Source organism: Diabrotica virgifera, chromosome 5 (assembly GCF_917563875.1).
Source record: "Diabrotica virgifera virgifera chromosome 5, PGI_DIABVI_V3a".
Classification (NCBI taxonomy): domain Eukaryota; kingdom Metazoa; phylum Arthropoda; class Insecta; order Coleoptera; family Chrysomelidae; genus Diabrotica; species Diabrotica virgifera.
In genome coordinates this window covers 163,452,834-163,478,741 of record NC_065447.1, presented here as the reverse complement: position 1 = coordinate 163,478,741, position 25,908 = coordinate 163,452,834, and the positions used below count along the sequence as shown (strand labels likewise).

The window sequence follows — 25,908 nt, the reverse complement described above, 5'->3', positions numbered from 1 at the left end:
ATTAAATATGAAAACACATATATAATTGTACACAAATATCGCAAACAGAAGGTAATATCATTTAACTAGATTGATATTGATAGAATTGCATAAAATCGTTTATAATTATTGTCAAATAAACCAACTAATTATAAAATGATCGGTTAAGAATGAAATATATAAAAATGGAAGGATCTGACCTTTATTTGCAGTGGTCCTGATGAATAGCTGTCGCTTGTCGCGTACCTTGCTGTACGTACTTCTCTTTCGCTGAATTGGGCCACTGGAAATGACACTAGAACTTGGAACTATTAACTTGGTTAGCGTCTACTAGTTTTTGGCGCTAATATTGCCTCATGCCGGCTAATAGATAATAAATTCGGCTCTTTTGACCAAAATGTTTGGAATTTACTCGTTTCCTGTCGCTGATAATCGAAATAAACACTAGTGGACTGTATGATACTTGTAATTAATTGAAAGAGGTACAAATTACACAAAATACACTTCTTGGTTCGTGTATTCATCTGTAGTCTGTTTTCTTGTCTACACTCTTAACAACATTCGTTCCCGAATTCTAGTTTTTAGGTGTCACTGAGGCGCGCGCGGTGTTGCCACCGTTGCCATTTTTTATAAAGGTTAAAAGTCCTAACAGCGGTTCCCACCCGTTCCAAGTGTTGGAAGCTTTTTTGCTTAAAATAACCACGGAAGTGGCTAGATAACTTAATTCTAAACAAAAACTGTTCTATAATTTTTTTTTGAAAACTCGATACTTTGTAGTTATTCGTGGTTGAAAATTTGCCATTTTCATTGAAAAGTGAATAGCGACTGAAAAACTATCTAACTTCACATCTGCACTAACTAATTTTCTAATTGGTATTAGTCCAAAGAAATGGTTTAAACATACTGAAACATTCTCCCTCTCTAAGATTAACTAATCTTAAAGTAATTTAAAACCAATTAAAATGAATCACGAATAACAACCAAATGACTGAAAAATAATGACATTAATGAAATTTAAATAATTATTTAAATTTTCAATCTTCTTGATTGATTTCCATCCAAACTGGGTGGAAACTTGCTTGTCTTAATCTGGAACTCTATCGCACTTTCCTTCCACTATCGGTCTTCCTTCCACGACCATGACTCCGTTTTCATTCAAAAATGGAATGAATTGATAAAGCTTACTTTTAGTGGAGACGGTTCCTTTCTGGAGCAACTGTTTGATTTCTTCAGCAAAACAATCCAGTTGAACTTGTTTCACCCAAAGTAGCTGAGCTCGTTTCACATCAGCAAGGCTCATATTATCTTCTCCAACTTTTTGAATCTTAAATCGAAAAGATTTGATGAAGCTTGCTGTTTTTATAATCAGTTGAATCCACGTTAGATATTTCTTGGCATCCGGAACAGGCATTTTCCATAACGGCTCCCTCTCATGAATGAAGTTGATTATTGCCCGTTTCTTAAGTAGACTATCATCCGCGGTTGGTAATGTCGAAATCCTTGGCCATTTATTTTCCTCCGATTTTAGAAAACTGATTCCATTAAGCCAACGACAAGAAGTTGACATCTTTGTTGAGCCTCTTAAGCGTGTAGCATCATCGGCAACATTTTCCACCGTGTTGATCCAATTCCACTGATCCAACGTAGAGTAGTCCAGTTTAAGGTTTACTCGATTGGTTACATATTGGCTGAATATTCCCGTTCGTGAAGTCAGCCAACACATTACAGTTCTTAAATCAATCCATAGAAAAGAGCTTGCAAAGTTAAGTTCTTGTCCAAAAGCTTTTTCCACATACGCCTTCACCTTGGCTCCTTCAACAGCAGCATCAAGTTCCAATCTTGGTATTGGCATTCCTTTGGATCTTGCTACTTTTCCTTTTCCTGCGATGATTGAAACACTTACGCTCCCTCTCGCATGATCTCGTACGTAAGCCACAACTGCAAACGCTTCTTCGTTAGCATCACAAAAGCAACAGATGTTAAGTTGGAGTTCTCGATTACAATTCATTTCACGATTCAAAAGCGTCTGGGCTGGTCGATCTTCTATTCTCAGTGCAACTTGGTGAAACATCTGCTTGATGTCTTCAGAAATAGCAACAAATCGATGTCTTCGAAATCTCATCAGAACAGCAGCGAGTTGTTGTAGCAGATCGGGTCCAGTGTAAACGAAATCATTAAATGACTTTCCTTTACTTCTTGCAGCTGCATCAAATACAAGTCTTGACTTTTTACCCGGGTGAAAGGCAAAGAAATGAGGCAGGTACCATCGCTTGTCTTCTATTTCGTTTGATTCTGGTAGATCTTTAACTTGGGGTATCTCTTCCACTTCAGTTTGTATGTTCACTTCATTTGAATGATTGGTTTCGATAACTTCACCATCATCATCAGATCCCAAATACTGGTCTTCAGCGATTGATTGTCGAATGACTTCAGCTTTTTTCTTTTTAAACTTTTCAAGATTATTAAGCCTTTCTTCTTGAATTAAACTTAACGATTGAAGGCCTTGTAGTTTTAGTTGAAAATGACTCAATGTCTTCTTACCTTTTTGCAGGTTTTTTTGTACATTAACTAGCTTCTCAGCCTCATCTACACTTAAGTCTTCTGGAGAGATTTCTTTCAAGGTTGAAAAGTCCTCAGAGCATTGTTCAATCTTTTCTTCTTCTTCTATGATCTTAATTTGTAGTTCAGCAATCTTTTCTTCTGTCTCGGAGAGTTTGTTTCTTAAGGCATATTCTTTTTCAAGGTCGATTATGGACTGGTTACTCCTTGTTGAAGCTCGTGACAATGAGCTTCTTCGGCTTGAATTGACTTTTGGTTGTCTTACGATCACTGTAGTTGGGGCATCTATTGGATTTCCAAACTCATTATATGTCATTCTTGGAGGGGGCCTTGATATACGCTTACTTTAACCTTCGCTTGCTGACATCGTTGTAGACAGTAGTTTACCTTTGAACTTAAAATTACTGTTTGCTTCCTTTGGAGAGCAGCTAACCTCTTCTTAATTACTTAGATTCCCGGGTTTCGGCACCAAAATGTTTCGAACAAGATAACTTTTACTTTAGATTAACTTCTTTATCTTGTTCTACTCTTAACTTCTTTATCTTGTTCTACTCCTTAATTTGCCAGGTTTCGAAGTAAAAACCAATCAATTTAGGTTAGCTGTAACTAATTAATGGAAACTCAGTCAGAATTCCGTTCTTTTTACAAATTTTCCAATGTTTTATTACTTTTTCTACTGACACTGACAATTATCAATTTTTATATCAATAGCTTAATAGGAGAGACTTAAAATACTTTTTTTACAAATTAGATAGCGACTGAAAAACTATCTAACTTCACATCTGCACTAACTAATTTTCTAATTGGTATTAGTCCAAAGAAATGGTTTAAACATACTGAAACACTTGTAGAGTACGTTATGTACCGGGTGTCCCAATAAGAATGGCTCTCGGCCATATCTCAGGAACCGTTTATAGTAGAGCTTTGAAATAAAAAAATTTATAACAAAAGTTGCCTCAGGAAAAGCCTGGAAATTATTTTCATAATTGTGGGTCCACCGCTAGAGGGCGTAATTGAATATCAAAAATAAAAAAATCTAAATTTTACAAAATTTTCCTAATAAAGGGGCACTGGAAATCCGATTATTGTATTCTTCATCAAATTCTGCGCATATTTGATTTAACAAGTTTAACTCTACCTTTGCAAATAAGAGGTGGGGGTGAGTGGGAACCTTGTTATGAAAAAATGGCTGTAAGTCCGGTTCTGCTAAATCAAATTTTGAAAACTGGGTCTTGTTGAAGACAGATCTTTTTCTTCAATGTAAGCGTGATAATTTTGAACCATCCTAATAAGTAATAAGCCAGCTGGGAGGCGTTATTTAATTTTTTTCTGAAATCTAGTTTTCTTTGGAAAATATTAAATACAAGTATGCATTTTTAATCATACTTTATAAAATTAGATTAAATTAGCAATAGAATAGCGAAAACCGCATGTCGATACCTTTTTTCTATCTCAAGATATCTCGAGAAACGTGTAAATTTTATACATAACTGTTACTATCACCGGTAAACTAAGTTAATGAAAAGTAGTGTGCTGTGGAAAAAAACAAAATAACATTTTCCAGATGTCAACGTATAAAAATATAATTAATTAAAACAACAATATAAAGAGAAGCAATACTATTAAAATTAAATATAACACAGAACAAAAAGAACTACTTAGTGACGACCTAAAACACAGAACAAAAAGAACTACTTAGTGACGACCTAAATATTCAAATTGTTGCCCATCATACACTACTCTAGAATACATTATCCAGAGAATACTAAACGCCATTCAAAGAATATCGAGAGCAGAAATTGAGACTGCTGTTCAATCTACTCTTGAAAGAGTAAATGTTTGCAACGAAAATGATGGGCAAAAATTTGAACGTTTATGTCATCACTAAATAGTTGTTTTTATTTCTTTGTAATAGGGCTTTTCAACGCTTCTCATTTGTTTCGAGCCTCTGTCATATGCCGTATAATCCGTGTATAATATTAATATACGAGATATGAACGAGGCTCGAAACAAATGAGAAGCGTTGAAAAGACCTAATATACGCTGAGAGCTGGAAAATGTTTTTTTGTTGTTTCCATAGCACACTACTTTTAATGAATTATTTCGTTTACCGGTGACAGTAACAGTTATGTTTTTAAATTTACACGTTTTGTAAGATATCTCGAGATAGAAAAAAGGTATTAACATGCGGTTTTCGCTATTCTGTTGCTAATTTTGTCTAATTTTGTAATATAGTATTAAAAATGCATGTTTGTATTTAATATTTTCCAAGGAACACTAGATTTCTGAAAAAAATTAAATAACGCCTTCTAGATGGCATATTACTCAGTAAGTTGGTTCGAAATCATAACTTTTACATTGACGAAAAAGATCTATCTTCAACAAGACCAAGTTTGCAAAATTTGATTAAGCAGAACCGGACTCACAGCCAGTTTTTCATAACAAGGTTCCCACTCACCCCCACCTCTTATTTCCAAAGGTAGGCCTAAACTTGTCAAATCAAGTATGCGTAGAATTTTATGAAGAATACGACGATCGGATTTCCAGTGCCCCTTCATTAGGAAAATTTTGTAAAATTTAGATTTTTTAATTTTTGATATTCAATTACGCCCTCTAGCGGTGGTCTCACAATTATGAAAATAATTTCCAGGCTTTTCCTGAGGCAACTTTTGTTATAAAATTTTTTATTTCAAAGCTCTACTATAAACGGTTCCTGAGATATAGCCGAGAGCCATTCTTATTGGGACACCCGGTACACATATCCCCACCTAACATTCGAAAATGTTAGGGGAAACCCCCCTATTCACTCAGGGATATGAAAAATAGATTACGACCGATTGTAAAACCTACCGAATATACATATATTATAAAATTTCATAAAAATCGGTCAAGCGGTCTCGGAGGAGTATGGCAACTAACACTGTGACGGGAGAATTTTATACATGTAAATATATAGATGACTATTAAAAAATAGGGGTTGGTGATAGAAGAGTGAAAATTAAGGGTTGTATATATTTTTTAATTCTGTAATATTAACGTAGACAATTTTTGTCCAAGAAAATAAAAAAAAATCAGGGGGGCAATCCCCCTTTTAATTTATGGGTATGAAAATTATATTAAAACATACTCTCAGTCCTACAGGATATACGTGTAAAATTTCATAAAAATCGGTCAAGCCGTTTCGGAGGAGTATGGTAACTAACACTGTTACAGGTGAATTTTATGTACCTATATAGAAGTAACTGTGAATTAAGTAATAAAAGTGCCTAACATTGACCGCAATTAACCTAGGCCAAAAGTTTTTTTTTGAAAATTCGTGTAAAAATACCAGCTTTTGAAATACCAAAGTACTGTCAATATTAACAAAGCTATTCAAATTGTTTTTAAGCCAAAAATGACTCTACTTTAGTAAATTTTTTTCGAAATGATAAAAATGACTTTTTATTGATTTTTTTAAATACTTTCAAAATATAAGTGTTCTTCTTTCATGTGATTTTCACAGAATTACTGTATCATTATTATTTTCTGAACAATAGCATTGCAAAAAAAGCTCTTTGGGATAAACAAATTGAAGAAACTTTAAACTAATTGACGAATCGTCTTGAAATTTTGTGGGCATGATATGTACTGGTTGTCTCAACTTTTCATGGAATATGAAAGTTTTAAATTCATTTTCGTAAAAGTTGTAGCAAATTTTTTATTTTCATAATTTTAGTCTTATCTTGCAATTAGCGAAGCAACAAATGGTCGGACCAAAATTTAAAAACTGCCATTTTAAACCTTTGCTCACCTAATAAGATGAATACTCCAAATAAGATATTTAATAACCCTATTTTTACCTGTAGCGATTTAAACGAAAAAACTGTCATTTTTGACCCTTATATGTTAATAACTAAAATTCTCGTCCGAACTGTGACGGACAAACCTAATTAGGAATTAGAAAAGTTTCTATTTAAAACCCATGTCGGAAAATAACAAAAAAATTTTTATTATTTTATTTATTATTTTTTTAGGTCCTCCCCCGGTGTCAAAAGAAATAATAGATGCCCTCCCCGTAGTCGAAGTGACGGAAGAACAAGTAACTGCGAAGCTACAATGTTCGGTGTGTTGGGAAGATTTCCAGTTACGGGAAAACGTTCGTCAATTGCCATGTTTGCATATTTATCATGAACCTTGCATCCGACCATGGTTAGAACTGCACGGCACCTGTCCGATTTGTAGACAGAATTTAGGAAGTGATGAACAAACAAATAGCGACAATAACCAGGATTCTGGTGGTACTTCAAGTAATGGAGGTAAGTTTTTTTACTGTTACATGTATAGTTAAAATTAAAGTCTTCATCAATTGATTTTTCACTGCAATAATCACAATTTCAAGGAGTATAGGCTTTAGTAATAATAAGTCACAAACAATGCGAAACTATTGTATTGATCCATGTAATCGTGGATGTAAAAAATTCGTAAGATATTTGATTTTGGTGCCAACAGCTTGATAGAGTATACTTACTTACTCCGTTGCGTCACAATCCTTCGTGGGTTTTAGATGACTCAACAACATGCCTCCACTCTTCTCTGCCTTGAGCAATCTCCGTCCAGTTCTCCACGCTCATAGCTTTCAGGTCATATTATCTCGCCACTGGAGTCGAGGGCGTCCACGTGGTCTTCTCTCAGTTGGGAATTCTTTCCCACACCAGCCTTTCTTCTGGACTTTATTTTATTATGTTGGTGTCTGGGTATAGTTCTTCGACCTCTTTGTTAGTTCTTATCTTATATTGTCCTGCTGCTTTATCAGGCACAGACCCAAAGATCTTCCTTAGGATTTTTCTTTCCCAAACACATAATCTCTCTTAGTTTGCCTTTGTTATCGTCTACGTTTCGCTGCCTTACATCATTACGGTTCGTATAATTGTTTTATATAGTTGTATCTCTGTACGTCTTGTTAGTTGTTTAGATTTTATAAGGTTTCGAAGGGCATAAAGACATCTGTTCTGTTGCGGACTTGTATCCTATTGTTTATTTCTTGTGGTCCATTATTATCGGATATAATTACTTATTGTTGTTCCAAGATACTTAGATTCTCTAACGCGCTCAAAGTTAAAGTCATTGATGGTAATGTTCTGACTGATCCTATTTCGGCTTTGGTTATTTCGGCTCCAGGCACGTAGCCAAGGGAGGGGTCTATGGGGTCCGGACCCCTCCCAAAACTACCTCGGCTTTTGTACCAAGGCAGCAAGTTTATCCCCAAGTTATTATTAACATTTTTGAAAAAGTGAAAGTAATTATCAAAGTCAGGCAAATATGCAGGCTGAAAAGTAAGATATATGCGCATGTATATTGTGGCGTAATTGCCTTTTTACGTGGTTGACTCTACTATTTTATTGTTTATGTTTTTAGGCACTAAGTTTAATTTAATTGACTTTATTTATTTTTAATAACTTACACTTAAAGAAATAAAGAACACTGAATTTATATCCTTTAATAACACTAATTTACAAACTTAACATTAAAATACTACATCATTTTTATTCGTTACAAAATAACCACGGCTTTATTAAAGATTACACTAAAACAACAATTTATCTAAATGTCTAATATGTACCATTTACATTTACATTTATTTCGCGTCCGAACATCGAAAAATGTTACTCGACCGACGACTACAAATTTATAACTAACTCTAATTTCAAAAATGTCTCTTTATATAGTTATAAAAATTAATCTACTGATTTCCAAAAAAAATCGAAAGATATCCATTATTTACAAAGCAACAAAAGAAAGGTGTATTAGGTGACCTTCTAGATATGCCGATACGTTCGTAAACAGCTGTCTCGCCGACGAACAGGGTTTCAGACACTTCGGCGCCAGAAAGTTCTGGCGTTGACAGGGCCGGCCTGGGACCGTGACATTGCCCCCTCCTCAAAAGATGGTTCCTCCTGGAACCTTGTCGGGACTGGAACTGGATGCTGGTATCTGCAACTGGACCCTCTTTTACAACTCCCAGTTGTATAAAAGTGACAGGGGACGGTCTTCTCTCCGCACCAGTAACTATGCGGATTGCAACAGACTAACACCTGGACCTCGGTGTCTTGGAAAATTTCTTCTACCATATTTCGGATAACTCTCCAGTCTAATTGGCTGCATTCTAACTTTGGCATGGCTAACTTTTGCACGTCGGACTCCAACACGTGCTCTCTCAATTGAATTAATGCATCCCATACATCTTGGTAGGTAGGTTGGTCATGGACAGTGTCTTTTGTTACCAGATAGAATAGATAACGTGATGCATCTTGGAGTTTCAATGCTTTGCCAGGAGCTGGCAGTTGGCATTGAAGTTCTGCAACTCGACCAAACTTCATTCGGAAGGCGGATGCCAACCCTCGTGCGTCTTTGATACTGGCCGGGATGGTATGGGCCAGTGAATAGTCATCGGGAAGTGCGAGTAAATCTCGCTTTTCTTCAGTGGTAACACCATGTCTTGCTTTACCGGTACCTCCATAGGCCCCCATGAACTCCTCAAACGTGAGGTCAGGTATTTCTCGAACTTGGTTGACTTCCACTTCTTCATCTACGTCGTGGTCTCCCTCGTACGGCGCCAACCGGTTATGGTGAACTATCATCGGCTTTCCCCTAGGAATCTTGCTTATTCGGTAGATAACGTCATTGATTTTCTTGACAATGAGGTACGGACCTTCCCAGAACTGCTGCAACTTGGGAGAGCAGCCTGTTCGCTTCTTTGGATTATAAAGCCAGACTTTGTCGTTCTCCTTGAAACATCCCTTTTCAGCTTGGGTATCGTATCGTTTCTTCATTCGGTCGCTAGCGATCTGAAGATTAGAACGGACCAACTCATGTATATCGTCCATTCTTCTTCGTAATTCATTCACGTAATCCTCACCAGCAACATCTTCTCCAGGTCGACATCCAAACTCTAGATCACAGGGTAGACGCATTTCACGTCCAAATAGGACTTTTGCTGGTGTTTGGCCAGTTGATTCGTTAACAGCAGATCTATAGGCCATTGCGAAGAACGGAAGGTACTGGTCCCAGTCTCGTTGATGATTGGACACCATCTTTGTCAAATACTTGCCGACTGTCCTATTCATACGCTCCACCATTCCATCCGATTGCGGGTGATAGGCCGTGGTTCTTGTCTTCTTCATGCCTAGTTTATCACAGATTCCTTGAAATAGATCGCTCTCAAAGTTTCTTCCTTGGTCACTATGGATCTCCAGAGGTACTCCGAATCGGCTGATACAGTCTCTGATTAGCACATCTGCAATAGTGGCGGCCTTCTGGTCTGGAATTGCGTAGATCTCAACCCATTTCGTGAAGTAATCCATTACCACCAACATGTATTTGCATCCATTGTCACTTTCTGGAAATGGCCCGGCAATATCCAAAGCTATTCTTTCAAACGGACTTCCAACATTGTATTGTCTCATAGGAGCCTTTCTTTTCCGGTAGGGTCCGTTACTTGTAGCACAGGTAGTACATTTCTTACACCAGTCCTTCACATCGTCGGAACTATTCATCCAATAAAATCGTTCCCGAATTCTCTGAAGGGTCTTCTTTACACCAAAATGCCCTCCTGATGGACTGTCGTGTAACTGACGAAGTACTTCGGCTACTCTGCTCTTTGGAATCACCAACTGTGTTCTCCTCACTGAACCATCATCATTTTCTATTACTCGTTTAAGCAAACTGTCTTCCAAGATAAATGAGTCCCACTGGGCCCAATACGTCTTAACTACTGAGCCTAGGCTTGATATTTCTTGCCAAGATGGTCGACGATTTTCTTCTTTCCATTTTCGAATCTTCTGTAAAACTGGATCTTTTTCTTGTTCTTCCTTGATCTTGGTAGGCGTCCACTCGTCGTTGACCACTGTTGTTCTTAGTACTGCTGCTTCCTTCGACTCTGTTTTGTTGCAATGGGAACATTCTGCTGGACACGGTCTTCTAGATAGAGAATCAGCGTTTCTGTGGCTAACTCCGGCCCGATGCTCGATCTTGAAATCATATTCTTGAAGTCGTTCAATCCATCTGGCTATCTGACCCTCTGGATTCTTAAACTGCATTAACCATTTAAGGGCGGCATGGTCGGTTCGGATTAGAAACTTCCTTCCGTAGAGGTATTGATAGAAGTGTTCCACTGATTTTACTACTGCTAGAAGTTCTCTTCTCGTGACGCAATAATTTCGTTCAGGTTTTGAAAGCACTTTACTAAAATATCCAAGGACTCGTTCCTGTCCTCCTTGGATCTGCGACAGCACTCCTCCAATTCCCACATTACTTGCATCCGTATCTAAGATGAACTCTCCTTCTGGCAGTGGATACCCTAATATTGGCGCTGTAATTAAATGCCTCTTCAAAGTTTCAAAGGCCGTTTGGCAGTCTCCATCCCAGCAATAATCTCTTGCTTCCTCTGTAAGTCGCGTTAATGGCTTAGCGATATCTGCAAACTTCTTAATGAACCTCCGGTAGTAAGTACATAGTCCCAGAAAACTTCTCACTTGATGTTTATCAGTTGGTTCAGGCCATTCCTTAATGGAATCGATTTTTCCTTTGTCCACGGCCACTCCTTCTTTGCTGACTATATGGCCTAAATAATTGACTTTACTTTGAAATAGCTGGCATTTCTTGGGATTTAACATTAACTGGGCAGCTTTAAGTCGATTAAAAACGTCTTCTAAATTCTTCAGGTGGTCTTCAAACGTCTCCCCCAAAACGATTATGTCGTCTAAATACACCAGGCATGTTTTCCAAGATAACCCTCTCAACACATTTTCCATCAGCCTCTCAAATGTCGCAGGAGCATTACAGAGTCCAAACGGCATAACGTTGAATTCCCATAATCCAGATCCTGTCGTAAAGGCCGTCTTCTCTTTGTCCACTGGATCCATCTCTACCTGCCAATATCCAGACTTCAAGTCCAACGTAGAAAACAATTTACTTCCAGCCAATGTGTCCAACGTGTCGTCGATCCGAGGCAGAGGATAACTATCTTTCTTAGTAACATTGTTCAACAAACGGTAGTCCACACAGAACCTCGTAGTTCCATCTTTCTTCTTGACCAGGACCACCGGAGAGACCCATGGGCTCGTAGAAGTTTCTATCACCCCGTCTTTCTTCATTTCTTGAACAATCCTTTCAGCTTCCTCTCTCTTCGCCTGTGGTAATCGTCGAGCTGTTTGACGAATTGGCCTAGCGGTACCAGTGTCAATTTTATGTTTGACAACTGTCGTTCTTCCTGTCTTTCCTCCTTTCGGTACGAATATGTCACGATATTGCCTAAGAAATTCCCTTAATTTCCTTTTTTCCATTTGATTTAGAGATTGGCCTGCAACTGCAACCATTTGGTCGAACTTGTCGTTGGAATTATCTGATGTTGTCGTCTGCCGGATTATGGACGTCACGGGTACACAAGTTCCTACTTTTGTCTCCTTCTTGATGGTCACTGGGTAGTCATTGACATTAATCAATCTCACGGGAATTTCTTTAGCAGAAGTAACCAATTCCTTTCCAATTATGATTCCTCGGCCAACCTCCTCGTCGTGGTTCCATGGCTCCATCATAACAGGTGTTCCTTCTTCCACAATTCCCTGTAGCCGCGCTACGATGATCGTTTCACTCCTCGCAGGCACAACTGTATCTTCTTTAATGGCTGCTAGCACAGTGCTGTCATCGTGTGGATGAAGAAATACCTCCTCGTTGCCAACTTTGATTACCCTATTCTTAAAATCCAATTGAAATCCATGCAAATTCATTACGTCCATTCCTAATATAACATCTTCTTCGATGTCTGCAACTATGACAGTATGGACGAACTTTTCTGCTCCAATCCCTAATTGTATCTGGATTTCTCCATGGGTGTTGGCGTTTTCACCTGTGGCAGTCCGCAGTCGCAACCTCGTTGGTAAGAGTTTTTTACGGCTGTTTAAAACTGACGGTCGTATAATGGTCCTGGTCGCTCCGGTATCCACCAACAATGTATACTTTTTACCATTTATTTCTCCATCCACATATACACTATCTTCACGACATTTCAAAGAAGCTATTAGTATGAGAGGGTCTTTGGAAAAGTTGCGGGTCGAAGCTGCCCCCCTAAGGCCGACCCGTTCTAGTTTTCCTGCTGGTGAGTCTCTTGATTGTTATTGTACCTAGGGTACTTACATGAACCCCGTACGTGTCCCATTTCACCACAGTTCCAGCACCTTATGTCTTCGTTTTCCTGGATGCAATGTCTTTCATCATATTAACAAGCTGGTCAAGTTTGTCCTCATCCTGTTCCTCTTTCACAGTCCTCACTTTACTGTACCCACCAGAGGCCTGGGTAGCTGATTCGTATTCGAGGGCGGCAGACAAGACATCGACCAGCGTCTTGTGACGAGCTAATCGCAGTGTTCTTTGCATTTCATGATCACGAAGGCCATCAATAAATGTTTGAACAGCCAACTTTTCCATCATGTCTTCGGGAGCTGTTGGATATGCATATCGTACCAACCTGGCAATATCGACCTCGTATTCTTGAAGAGCTTCATCTTTCTTTTGTCTTCGATTTTTAAACTGCGACTGATAGACATGCTCTAAATGTTCGTGCCCGTATCGCATATTCAGTCTCTTTTTAAGCTGCTCGAAGTCATCTGTCTCCTCTACGGCTATGGTCTGGAGGACATCCAAAGCGTCGCCTCGAAGAGCAATAGTGAGGTTTACAGCTTTTTCTTTTTCGGACCATCCGTTCGCTCTGGCCGCCGATTCGAACTGTTTCATGTAGTTGTTCCATGATGACTTTCCGTCGAAATTTGGCACCTTAACACGAGCATGACCTACACTCCCTTCAACTATCGACCGTGGCTCCAATTTGTATTTGGTTTCATCATCTTTAATATCTGTTAAGATGGGTTCCATCACTTTGTCTACTTTTTCCGTTTCCTCCATTTTCTTTTCTATTTCCTTGATCTTTTCTTCAAAAGTAGATTTTAGGGATGATATCTTGTCATCAAAATCGGAGGTAACTTTAGAGATGCTAGCAGAGATCTCGTTAGTCATCTTGCTTTCAAGGGATGAAATATCACCCGAAACTTTCGAAATGTCACTAGAAACTTTTTTTTCTAATGATGTAATGTCTCCGGAAACTTTGTTCTCTAACGATGTAATTGACGAAATCAAAGCAGCATGCTTGTCTTCAAACAAATAGGTTTCTGGATCTTGGCCCTCTTCTTGAAGAGCGTTCTTTAGACGTTCGACTAGATCAGCCTTTTTCCCAGTAGTGTCCATGTCTCTCTCTTCTAACTGGTTGCGGAGCTCCTTAACGATCAATTCAGTGATTTTCTTATGTTGTGAAGACATTGTCACACACTTTATTTATTACGATTTATATTTTATTTATTTTTAGAAGTTCCACACTCTATTTAAACCGAAAATTTACGTTAAATTTATGTATTTCAAGTATCCCACTTCTGACACCATTTGTGGCGTAATTGTCTTTTTACGTGGTTGACTCTACTATTTTATTGTTTATGTTTTTAGGCACTAAGTTTAATTTAATTGACTTTATTTATTTTTAATAACTTACACTTAAAGAAATAAAGAACACTGAATTTATATCCTTTAATAACACTAATTTACAAACTTAACATTAAAATACTACATCATTTTTATTCGTTACAAAATAACCACGGCTTTATTAAAGATTACACTAAAACAACAATTTATCTAAATGTCTAATATGTACCATTTACATTTATTTCGCGTCCGAACATCGAAAAATGTTACTCGACCGACGACTACAAATTTATAACTAACTCTAATTTCAAAAATGTCTCTTTATATAGTTATAAAAATTAATCTACTGATTTCCAGAAAAAATCGAAAGATATCCATTATTTACAAAGCAACAAAAGAAAGGTGTATTAGGTGACCTTCTAGATATGCCGATACGTTCGTAAACAGCTGTCTCGCCGACGAACAGGGTTTCAGACACTTCGGCGCCAGAAAGTTCTGGCGTTGACAGGGCCGGCCTGGGACCGTGACAATATGCATATTATTTCTGTCAAATATGCATGCATATGCATTTATTTATGTCAAAAATGGATATATAATATGCATATATTATTTGTGTCAAATATGAATGTGTATATGCATTTATTTAAACAAAATGTGCACTTCATAAACCGTTTAAATATAATAACTTTATAAAATATTAGTTGTAAGCTTGATATTATTAAAATAAAATAAAACTTTTAAGCAATTATTTTAACTATATAAATATATACAGAGAGAGTCTGTAATTTGGAATAAATTCAATATCTCAAATACTAATCGTTTTTTTGAAAAATGCTCAGACCCGTCGATTAGTATTTCATATTGTTCTTTTTGACATACAGTAGACTCGCGATTATCCGAGTCTCGGTTATCCGAGCCCCTCGGTTAACCGAGGCAAAAGTCATAATTGGTGAGTCACAACTTTCAACCTTGGCGCAACATCGCCGCCTCCAAAACAGGAATGAAGCTTACGCAAAAATCAATCAAATATTTTTTTAAACAGTAATATTGATAAGGTAAATGTTTTTATCTTTTATAGACAGTAAAAGTTATTAGTTTTGTGATTAAAGTATCCACAGTTTTGGTTATTTACGTGTTTTTCTATCAACATAACCAATCTCAGTGTTAACCGAGTTTTTCCATATCCGAGGTAGTCACGGTCCCAGATACCTCGAATAATCGCGAGTCTGCTGTATAATAATAATGTATACAGGGTGTCCCACTTTAGAGATATGACGTCATCGTTGATTTTCTTAAATGGCAACACTGTCATTTGATAGCTACTTTGATAGGGTGTGTAAAGTTACACATAACTGCAAAATATAAAATTTTTATTCTCTACCATTTACAAGATAATAAAAAATAACAATGTTATGTCTGTAATTTGGAATAAGTTAAATAATTTAAATACTAATTGTTTTTTTGAAAATTGCTCAGACCCGTCGATTAGTATTTCAAATTGTCATTTTTGACATACAATAATAATGTATACAGGGTGTCCCAATTTAGAGATATGACGTCATCGTTAATTTTCCTAAATGGCAACACTGTCATTTTGATAGCTATTCTGATAGGGTGTGTAAAGTTATACATACCTGCAAAATTTCAAATTTTTATTTCCTACCATTTACAAGATAATAAAAAATAACAAAGTTATGAAAAACAAGTAATCCAATAATAATTGAATTTAATTATTTCAATTAAGCAAATGCTCATAATGTTGCCCATTGACTATGTGACAATAATTGAGGGCAACATTGCATTTGTTTAATTGAAATGATTAAATTCAATTATTGTTTGATTACTTGTTTTTCATACTTTGTTATTTTCTATTATCTTGTTAATGGTAGGGAATAAAAATTTAAAATTTTGCAGTTATGTATAACTTTACACACCCTATCAAAATAGCTATCAAAATAACAGTGTTGCCATTTAGGAAAATTAACGATGACGTCATATCTCTAAATTGGGACACCCTGTATACATTATTATTGTATGTCAAAAATGACAAATTAAAATACTAATCGAAGGGTCTGAGCATTAAAAAAAACAATTATTAGTATTTGAATTATTAAATATTCCAAATTACAGACATAACTTTGTTATTTTTTATTATCTTGTAAATGGTACAGAATAAAAATTTGATATTTAGCAGTTATGTGTAACTTCACACACCCTATCAAAATAGCTATCAAAATAACAGTGTTGCCATTTAAGAAAATCAACGATGACGTCATATCTCTAAATTGGGACACCCTGTATACATAATTATTGTATGTCAAAAAGGACAATTTGAAATACTAATCGACGGGTCTAAGCATTTTTCAAAAAAACGATTAGTATTTGAGATATTAAATTTATTCCAAATTATAGACTCTCTCTGTATACATGATTATTCATTTAAAAAACAATATGTGAAGATATGTTTTTCAAAAATTTTCAGTTATGTCGCCTATCTGTAATACATATATTTTTGTATATAGAAAAGCTCCGTTCTACATCCACCGAAGTTATAGGAGCGTATTTAAAATTATTATTTAAAACTTCAGCCTCTACATCTACATTATTTAGTGTTTCATCAAACACCAGACCTAAAACATTTGCAACCTTAGATAGAAATACAAAACCAGTATTTTTATTAATGACTGAATTAATTTTTTTTTAAATGTCTTTGCCAATTTGGCCCACAACAATTTTGGAAGATAGTTCAATTTTTGTTATTAGTTTAACTGCTTCAATTAAAGATAACCTTGTATCCTGTAGCTGAAGGATGCAACTTGGCACAAAATCATAGTTTGATTTTATATATGAAAGTTGTTGTGGTACTATTTTATTTTTCAGCAATTGAGTTGATTTCAGAAACCGAGTTCTTATAGGTGCATTAAGAATAATTTTTTTTATATTTGAAATTAAATTATTAACAAGAAGAAATTTAATTCTAATTTTTTCTTCGACCTTATTTAGACCATGTGCTAGGAAAATTGTATGTACTAAACGTGGATAAAAAAAATTTCAAATTAATTGATGGATTCGACCGTTACTTGATGGAAGTTCATTTTATCTCACAATAAAATACTGAAAAACGTTTGTTTTCTATACTTCCACAAAATTTATTACAACTATGTTATTACTACAGCTGTTTCGGCAAAGTGCCTTTCTCAAGTGATATATTTTACAATGTGTTTGCCTTTTTAAGTCTTTAACTGAAGAGGTTGAGGAGTGGGGAGCTGTTTGTCTCGAGTTGGTCATTCAGAATTATATCTGTATTTTTCAATTTATTAATTTCCATTGATTCTAAAAGTGATAGCTTAAGGCCTTTATTTTGAATATGTAGAATTTGAAACTCTTCATTGAAAGAATGATTATGATCTAGAAGGTGAAGTGCGTATGTAGAAGTGTCTGTTTTTCTATTGTTGAAAGCCCTTTTGTGTTCTGCTATCCGTTTGTCAAAAGTTCTGCCAGTTTGACCGATGTAAGTTTTCGGACAGTCACCACAAGTTAGTTTGTACACACCACTCTGTAGTTGCTTTCTCTTTCGGCTTTTATACATATTAAACAATAAAACATATTAAAGACATATTAAAAACAATAAAATCCGAAAGAGAAAGCAACTACAGAGTGGTGTGTACAAACTAACTTGTGGTGACTGTCCGAAAACTTACATCGGTCAAACTGGCAGAACTTTTGACAAACGGATAGCAGAACACAAAAGGGCTTTTAACAATAGAAAAACAGACACTTCTACATACGCACTTCACCTTCTAGATCATAATCATTCTTTCAATGAAGAGTTTCAAATTCTACATATTCAAAATAAAGGCCTTAAGCTATCACTTTTAGAATCAATGGAAATTAATAAATTGAAAAATACAGATATAATTCTGAATGACCAACTCGAGACAAACAGCTCCCCACTCCTCAACCTCTTCAGTTAAAGACTTAAAAAGGCAAACACATTGTAAAATATATCACTTGAGAAAGGCACTTTGCCGAAACAGCTGTAGTAATAACATAGTTGTAATAAATTTTGTGGAAGTATAGAAAACAAACGTTTTTCAGTGTTTTATTGTGAGATAAATTTCAAATTGTTTCCCACTTTAACCATGTAAGGTGCAGAATCTGAAAGAAAAAGCAAACATTTTTCGTTGGGGACAACTAAAGGAAGAAAAAAATTAGCTAAACTGTCTTGCAAAAACCTTGAAACAGTGCGTTGGTTTTACCCAACTGCTTGGAAGCAATTAAATGCGATTTACAAGCTTGTTCATTTTTAAGAGATTCGATTAATAAATGTGCGATGTAACGTCCAAAAGAGTCAATTGTTTCATCCACACATACATGAAAATAATTATCTCCTATATCTAATTTTATTTTACTTAGTACAGTACCGCAGAATATACAGAATCGACCTAGTTTCTTCTAAAGCTTCTTTTATTTGGAATATTCCATTTGCAGTATTTTATTCCAAGAAACATGCGCAATTCGTTTTGAAAACCTATTATATGAATTGTATTTTTAAATATACCACTATATGCAAAATTCAAAAGAAAATACAAAAATATGCAAATGCATATGCATATGCACTCTTGCATATTTGCCTGACTCTGGTAATTATTATTATTTTTTACTAGGATTATTTCTGTTTTTATTCATTCTACGGATCAATTTACATCCAATTTAATAATCAGATTTATATTATAGTCCTGTCGCCAGGGGGGGTACAACGGTCTCCTGTATTCAGATGGACTTACCCAAGTTTTTTTTATGTATTTGGACCCGTAGAACACGAATTTTCTGGGTAACAGTTGATCCGAATGTCGATAAGATTGTTATAAACAAAGAAGTTGAGGAATTACATAACAGCGACTTATCGCAAAACAAAACATTTTTTTGTATTTTTTGGGCCATTCTAACCAAAAAATGTTCCTACAAGTTTTTTCGTAGGATGCATAATTTTCGAGATAAACGCGGTTGAACTTTCAAAAAATCGAAAATATGCAATTTTTAAACCCGAATATCTTTTGATTAAAAAATAAAATAGCAATTCTGCTTAGCGCATTTGAAAATTTAAGTCAAATTATATCGGTTTTGAATATTTGCATTACTAAGAATTTATTTTTTTATTGTTAAAAAAAGCTATAAACACATAGTGTTTCCCGTGCCTAATACATGCGTTTTAATGCATGCTACGTAGAAATCGCCTCACTTGCACTTGTACCCTACTCTACCTACTCGTTCGATTTTAAATGAGAAATCATTGAAAACATCACTCAAGCACTAGGTGTTTATAGCTTTGTTTAACAATAAAATAATAAATTTTTAGCAATGCAAATAGTTAAAACCGATATAATTTGACTTGAACTTTCAAATGCGGTAAGCAGAATTGCTATTTTATTTTTTAATCAAAAGTTATTCTGGTTCAAAAATTGCAATTTTTCGATTTTTTGAAAGTTCAATTGCGTTTTTCTCGAAAACTATGCATCATACGAAAAAATTTGTAGGAACATTTTTTGGTTAGAATGGCCAAAAAATACAAAAAAGTGTTTTGTTTTGCGATAAATCGCTGTTATGTAATTCCTCAACTTCTTTGTTTATAACAATCTTATCGACATTCGGATCAACTGTTACCCAAAAAATTCGTGTTCTACGGGTCCAAATACATAAAAAAACTTGGGTAAGTCCATCTGAATACAGGAGGCCGTTGTACCCCCCCCCCCCCCCCCGGCGACAGGACTATTAGGAAAATCAATACAGTATTTCGACAGGACTATTAGGAAAATATTGTATCAGCATTTCAAATTCTTTTACCTGCATTTGCCTCTACAGGAAAACAAAAATTGCTAAAAAATTTGGCTGCCTGTTACTCCCGCGACACTTCCCTTGCAGCAATAAAAGCTGAATCTGAATATGTATATGTTATGGTGTAACTGTAATACAATATCCTCTTTGGAACCAAATACCGAAGTTCTCCACGTAATGAAACATTGTAATAAAGATTTGTTCTCTAAACATTTACAAAATCCTTACCATGTTGGCAACTATACCTGTCACAACGGCCAGTGTAGCACCTTCGTTCTCAACAATGAAGCGAGTAAAAACTTTACCCAGAAACAAGATGGGAAACGAAAGAGTCAGTATATTGGCTCTTTGTTCTGTTCATTGGAACGTCGAAAGCTAGATATATAGATATCAAATCATCATCACAGATGTTAGAAAGCGAATAGCATAGCTGAGGTGGAATTGGGCGGGTCATTTAGTCAGAATGGAGAACGGTGGTGGACCCAAAAAATTACAATGTGGAGACCACGAACGAACAGAAGAAGTAGAGGTAGACCACCTACACGATGGACAGATAATGTCAAAAGGGTTTCCGGGAATTGGTTGCTGGAAGCCGAACATCGACAGAACTGAAAGAAATTAGGGGAGGCGTATGTTCAACTTTGAATGCAGAAGGATGGATGATGCAGGTGTACTCTTTTCTACGGAATTCTATATTTCGTTAGTAGTCACAATATCATCAGGGAAGCTAAAATGATATTAAAGATACAATGGTGAAATTAGCTAATAAAAACAACTTACTTTACTAGGGTGAGATTGCCGTCATATAGATGTTATATCTTAGTAAAGTAGTAAACACTTGTTATTGCAATTTTTAAAATATTAAAATAGTTTTTTCAAATTTTGCATATGGATCTAAAATTTATTCTGAATATTTTTTTCAATATCTTACCGTCTAACCTAACAAAAAATTTGAGTTGTATTTGGACCCCTCTCAAGAACATTTCCTCGCTACGTGCCTGTTCGGCTCATATACATATATTACGTTTTACATTCCTTGATTAGGAGCCCCATATTCCCTGCTTCCTTCTAGAACCTGACGAAAGCCTCTGATAGAGTATGGTCACCACGAAACAATTATGAATTAGAAGAATAATGAAAGTTTTTATTATTCTTTTGATGTCCGCTTCACACAATCTTTTTGTCACTTGTACATAAACTTTTTTTTTTATTGTGTGAGTTCTTGGAGCCTTTTCACGATTGAACACAAATTCATAATTTAGAAACGATAACGTTAACTCACGTCCCGGAATGCCAGTTTAAGGCTGATTTATGTTAGAACGGGGATATGGACGACACACATGGCACGTTGAAGAATCGTCCGATATGAAAAGCGTTGGTTGGTTGAAAAGCGTATTGTTCTACGGCCGTCCACGTCCTGTCGTAAGATAAATCGGCCTTTAAGCATATTTTCATCATTAACGATCGTTTTTAAGTTATATAGAGCGATTTTTAAGAGAATCTTATTTTGCTCTACCTTAAGTGCTTTTGGAATGAATCTGGAGAGAATACGATAGTAATTCCCAAATTCTTGATTAGATTTCTCAAAAACACCAGTTTTCGGAATTCTAAGGTCACTTTCTAGATCACCTGTGTGAGCGTGAGCGCTTATCTGTGTTTTGCACATTCGTTTATCCCAAAGTACTTTTGCAATATTTGAATAGGTTCATAACGAACATCTAGTTTTAAGCTAAATTTAATGCAAATTCGTTGTTCGTATCTCACAAAAAAAAACAGTGCTGTTATGAAAAGCATGCTATAACAAATTATAAACTTCTCGATGGTAACTGCGAAATACAGCAAATTCGTGAAGAGTTATTTGTTAGGTTCGTATCCCTCAAATTACGCTAGAAAGTTTTGACGTGAAGTTATGAATTAAAGTCGAAAATTTTTTGGACAGATCTCGTATGTCCAACAGACTATTATTTTGTTATATAGACTGCTTCCCCGCTGTCCACCTAATGCAACTGATTCGCGCGATTCATTCAGTCATTCGGCATTCTCCAGTGGCAATGCAACTCATTCCCATAAGCAATGTTGCCGATTTTACCGCTCCTTTCATTGGGAAAGACTAGATATGTATCTAGTCAAACACTAAACAGTCTGTTTACAGTGACAACAGTTTTAGCAAAAATTTCCGCAACTTACGTGCCTATCGGAAATATAATGAATTAATCACTTCAACTTAAATCAATTATTTGAAATCATCATTGCGCTTCTCTCGAGTTTTTGATCCCATTTGCAAATTTGCCCATTTCATTCGGCTCATACATCATGCATTGTCATCAAACTACCTCAATCTACCTTTTTTTACATTGAATTCTAAACCACAAAGTGAGTCTAAAACTTACAACTGTATATTATAGTTTCAGAACAATAAAATCCAAAAACTTCATTCTTAGGCTCAGTTATGTAAAGGTAAATACTACTTGGTTTTGTTTGGTGATTTTGTGTGCAAAAACTAATTGTTGAATATTAATGTGTTTTATTTTTTAATTGATCTAAGTTTAAATAACTACATTCAATGTTTTTGTCAATACAAATCATTCTATTTTCTAACTGCCACTTGACAAAAACCCAAAAGCAATCAAATGAGATAGTAGAAATCTCATAAATCATAGTGTGACCTCACCTTTATAATAAGCTTGATTCTTTTTGGCTCTATGTCTATTGCATGTTTGCTTGTACAACGATTATCATTCAAGCTGTAATCTCATAGTTGTCCCTAATGACTAAGATATTTTATTCAAGATTAGTTAACCAAACATTTTGCTATTTTTGTTAAAAGACTCATTTCTCTATGGATGATCTAATTCCTTTGTATTCCCTCCCATTGTTACTTTTGTATAATGTTAGGGACTGCTTTGGTTTGGTACATGCCATTTTGTCCGTGTCTATTTTTTTGATAGAGTTAAAAATAAAGAAAATCGATCTTTTAGTTTTGTCCGATACGTCTCTCCGTCGGAAGATGGCTGCAGTCAATGTTTTAATTGAGTGGCCGTTTGCCAAAAGCTGATATGTCCACTTTCGATATTTTTCAAAAGAGCAAATTCAAATGCCCACGATGTCCATAAAATCACAGTTTTAGAAATATCATATTTGGTTTTGAGTTTAATGTTTATACAGCTATTTATGTGAGTTGACATAAGAAAAAAACTGTAATTGTATGGCCGTCGTGGAAATTTGAATTTACTCTCCTGAAAAGTACCAAAAATGGACATATTTGCTTTTGGCAAACGACCACTGAATTAGTTTTAAGTTGGCAGTTACGTCATATGTTAACGTTCAATTTCTGTCTAAAGGTTTGTCCCGTTGTTGAAACGGTTGTTTTTCGTTTTATTCGGAAATTGGGAATATAAGATTACTACTACTTGTGAGTGGTCTGATGACACGGCAAGACAGGATTCGATCTTATATTTCTTCATATTATTACCTTACTTCTACTGAAGTCTAGTAGGTTGGGTATCTTGTTTCCGTCAGGTGGTCAGTACGCTGGTTCCCCTGTTGAAATATATTTCATATCAACACCTATTACAACTTTGAGTTCTCTTCCCTTCGCACTAGAAGCCTTTTATGATTATAATTATACTCATCCCCAAATTGGTACTTTACTACCTAAGGTTTTAAAGTGGTCAAATTAATCCATCTTATTTTTATGTTTAGGTGAACAGTAGCGAACTGCAGTTACTGTAGAAAGCGTTATCTGGTTTTAATTTGTTTTCTATAATATACCCTCGTGACTTGACGTAATAGTTCATGTTGTGAGGCCCCTCCCGTATGAAAAATTTTCGGATTCGTTTTCTTTGGAAGATACCTAAAAAAATGGTTATTTGGAAAAACCTAAAAAAATATTTTCCGGAGCAAAAAACGTGATCTTTTTAATTAAAAAATAATTGTTTAAACAATTTCTGCCCAAAAATTTCTCCCGACACCCTTCCAATTCATTTAAAGGGGACATTGTTGTGAGCAGCCTCACAACATGGATTATAAAGTGATAAAAAAATTTAATTTTAATAACAAGCGAAAGTTTTACTAGTACCGAATTACAGCAAAATACTTAGTCAACTTACTACAAACAAACCTCATTAAAGCCAAACTCTACTAAAATCCAAGTACATATGTGCATTCCATCTCAACAACCATCTGGCGCATGTAAAACTGAATGTTTCTTGGGAGGGACAACGCTTGGAACATACTGATAGGCCCAAATATCTTGGAGTGATACTAGACCGGTCACTAACGTATAAATTCCACTGTCGGAGCACAAGACAAAAGGTTTCTACGAGAAACAACCTTCTCCGGAAACTTGTAGGGAGCAAGTCGGGTGCAAACCCCCAGGTCTAAAGTCAACAGCTGAGGCCTTATGTTTCTCAACAGGGGAATATGCTTGTCCCGTCTGGGGTAGATCTATACACGCCCAACAAGTCACCACGGCGTTAAATGAAACATGTAGAATAATTACCGGTTGTATGAAGCCTACCCCTCTGCCCCTACTGTACCGGGCAGCTGGATTCGCATCACCAGACGACCGTAGATGCGCCTCACAGTATGTGGAGAAGTTCAGGCAAACTTTCGATGAAAGGCACCAATTATACGGGTTTGATGAACCGCCAGGAACCAGCCGACTTAAATCAAGGAAAATGTTTATGAGAAATGTCAGCGTCGAACAACCCGAACTGTTCCCCCTACATCCAGAACGACCTAATGGAATGAACCTGGACTGGAGAACCTGGTGGACACTCAACCGCATACTTACAGGTGTTGCCCCTGTAAAACAGAACCTTATTAAATGGGGCATCAAGACAGATAACGACGCACTTTGCGAATGTGGGGAAATACAGAACGTGGAGCACCTGAGAGTATGCAGACTTTGCCCATCACAGTGCACCCTCGATGATTTATGGCTCGCAAATACAAAGGGTGTAGACGTAGCCCGATACTGGGTAGAAAAACTGTAATCGGATCCAGACATGAAAAAGTAAAAAGTAAACAGCAAAATAACGCGAACCGGGGTGCCGTGGCGACATCTGCTTACAACAAGCGAAGGTTTTACTTCAATAAAATTAAATATAATATTAAAATAAAACTTTTATTGAGACAAATTTTCTGGTAACGCCTTCGTGGTTTCTATAATTTGCAAAACATACGAATACTGAGGCAAAGAAGACTTGCATCTCACTTCTTGATTGCTTTGCCGTGACTTTGCCTCATAGCCCGATCAGGGAACATAACATTTTACGAAAACCTCCAAAAATATAAAGGAAGGATGAAAATTTGGGAATAGGTAGTTGAAATTGTCTATTATTATATAAGAAAAAGTTTACAATTCTACATTTTACAAAAATTGGGAAATACGGGATGAAAAGTATTTTCTCGGGTGTGAAAAAATATACGTTCAAAATAGGCCCGGAATTGGATAATATGACTAATTTTAAGCAACTTTTGTTCTATAGAGTTTTTTCACCAAGTCAATACTTTTTGAGTTATTTGCGAGTGAATATGTTCATTTTTAACAAAAAAAAACCATGTTTTTGGACGGTTTTTCGCAGATAACTCAAAAAGTAAGTATGTATTCTAGCGAAAAAATATTCTTGGTAAAAATATAGTTTATAAAAAATTGAAGAAAATGGTGTACGCGTGAGGTCTGCAGACCCAGTAGAAGCAGAGTTGTAGCTAATGAAAAGTAGGTTCTTCGTCAAATTCCAAATCGAATATTTCAATATTAAATAATAAAAAAACAGAGCATTTTTCGGGGAAAATTCATTACAACTTTTTTAAACTGTTTAAGGTTTATTTTTGTTTTTTAAAAAAACTTCTAACAATAAAAATAAGTGAGTTGCGCTCAAAATATTGTTGGTCTCTTTTATTTTTTGGTACAAAAATCGCGAAAATCACCCCCTAACTAGCTTCCCAAATAAAATTAATCGTTACCGCTTCACAAGTTACTTTACTTATCTATTGTTTATATTAGGTTTGTTCTAGCATCAGTTTCAA

General features: G+C 35.8%; 1 protein-coding gene across 3 annotated transcripts in view; it reads left to right on the top strand.

Annotated features, from left to right (window-relative positions):
• LOC114334977 (E3 ubiquitin-protein ligase Iruka) overlaps window positions 1-25,908 on the top strand; it is a 124,266-nt gene that overhangs the window by 81,968 nt on the left and 16,390 nt on the right. For 2 of the 3 annotated variants that reach the window (XM_028285111.2, XM_050651640.1), the window contains exon 5: window positions 6,552-6,833. In XM_028285111.2, coding sequence (XP_028140912.1) covers window positions 6,552-6,833 — 282 coding nt within the window. Of the gene's footprint in view, window positions 1-6,551; window positions 6,834-22,280; window positions 22,333-25,908 lie in introns of all 3 variants that reach the window. The other variant, XM_028285112.2, reaches the window with a different exon arrangement.